The sequence below is a fragment of the Alosa pseudoharengus genome, unplaced genomic scaffold (assembly GCF_046254945.1).
Source record: "Alosa pseudoharengus isolate Yale_2024_CS ecotype anadromous, Long Island Sound unplaced genomic scaffold, YU_APseudo_1.1 YU_APseudo_1.1_scf_9, whole genome shotgun sequence".
Taxonomy (NCBI): Eukaryota; Metazoa; Chordata; class Actinopteri; order Clupeiformes; family Clupeidae; genus Alosa; species Alosa pseudoharengus.
This window is the reverse complement of record NW_027468881.1, coordinates 29,284,436-29,286,139: the sequence shown is the minus strand read 5'-3', so window position 1 is coordinate 29,286,139 and position 1,704 is coordinate 29,284,436. Positions and strand designations below refer to the sequence as shown.

Here is a 1,704-nt window from a genome sequence, read left to right as displayed (position 1 = left end):
AGCTGTACTAACAACTGAAGCTGAGAGAAAGCAGGATCAACAAGATGTGCCGGAGATTCAGTAGTCCAAAGGATGGTTCTGATTGGGGGAGCACAATTGCCGTTGACGGTTGGCTGATGTGTGTTTGTCCGTTTGTTTGTTTGTTTTTGTTTATGTGTGTTTGTTTGTGTTTACGTGTGTTTGTTTGTGTTTGCAGGCCCTGGGCGTGAACGTGAACCCACTCTATTTTATGATTCCGGCGACGATTGGCTGCTCGTTCGCCTTCATGTTGCCCGTGTCCACGCCCCCCAACTCCATCGCCTTCGCCTCAGGACACCTCATGGTCAAGGACATGGTACGACCCTGACACGACCTCTACCATCCTAACGTGACCTTCAGACCTCTCTAAAACCTTTCCATCCAAATGTAGATGCTCTGACCAGTGCTAACCTCTCTCTGTCTCTCTCTCTCTCTCTCTCTGTCTCTCTCCCTCTGTTTCTCTCTTCCTCTCTCTCTCTCCCTCTCTCCCTCTCCCTCTCTGTTTCTCTCCCTATCTCTCTCTCCCTCTCTCCCCCTCTCTCCCTCTCTCTCTATCCCTCTATCCCAGGTGAGGACGGGTGTTGTGATGAACATCCTGGGGGTGCTGTGTGTGTCTCTGGCCATGAACACATGGGGCCAAGTTATGTTTGACCTCAACAACTACCCAGACTGGGCACGTCCACTAAACATCTCCACGGCAGCGCCCGTTCTCTCCACCCTCGCCCCTGCCCTCAACTCCACCCTCTGAAGCTGTCAAATCAGCAGCCATGTTACAGACCAACCCTCTGACACCGCCCAATCAGCAGCCATGTTATAGAACGACCCTCTGAAACCGCCCAATCAGCAGCCATGTTACAGGCAGACCCTCTGAAGCTGTCGAATCAGCAGCAACGTTACAGCCAGACCCACTAAAGCCACCCAATCAGCAGCAATATTACAGGCAGGCTATCTAAAATCACCCAATTAGCAGCCATGTTACAGGCAGACCCTCTGAAACTGCCCAATCAGCAGCAACGGGCATGTGTTTGTGTTTGTGTGTGTGTGTGTGTGTGTGTGTGTGTGTGTGTGTGTGTGTGTGTGTGTGTGTGTGTGTGTGTGTATGTGTGTATGTCTGATACAAACATACACACATAGCCCAGGAGCCTGTGGTTTGGACACTAACAGTATATATTGTATGCGGTGGACATTCTCCTCAAAGAAACACCAACATCACGAGTCCACCTCCAAAGCATATTATCACAGCTGGACAACAGCACCATCTGCACAGACACGAGCCTCGACAGATGCCAAGACGCTACACACTCTGTAGTTAAGATGGCCGACACTTGCCCAGGTGTCAGTAGGCCGCAACGAGATGTCCTCACACTGAGGGTCAGCGTCTCGCAGACTGAGAGTCAAACTCGTATCACTAGACAACCACATGCAGCTACCACACTGATATAGAGTACAGACCTGTTAAAACGGAGAGGGAACCTATAGGACATACATGTAGCTACCACACTGAACCTATAGGACACACTGTATGTAATACATAGGGCAGAGGAAAGGAACAAAGCATGCAGACAAACAAGAGAGGCCATTGTTCCAGTCAGTAAGCCTGTAAGTGTGAGGCGCACACACACACTCATAGAGGAAAGTCCTTCAGACACGCGCACACACACACACACACACACACACACACACACA

General features: G+C 50.4%; 1 protein-coding gene across 1 annotated transcript in view; it reads left to right on the top strand.

Moving 5' to 3' along the window:
* Positions 1–766, top strand: part of slc13a3 (solute carrier family 13 member 3) — a 28,966-nt gene extending 28,200 nt beyond the window's left edge. Inside the window, exons 12-13 of the mRNA XM_076275840.1 lie at positions 197–334; positions 587–766. Of these exons, the coding sequence (XP_076131955.1) occupies positions 197–334; positions 587–766 (318 nt within the window). The remainder of the gene's footprint in view (positions 1–196; positions 335–586) is intronic.
* Positions 767–1,704: the final 938 nt, after the last annotated feature.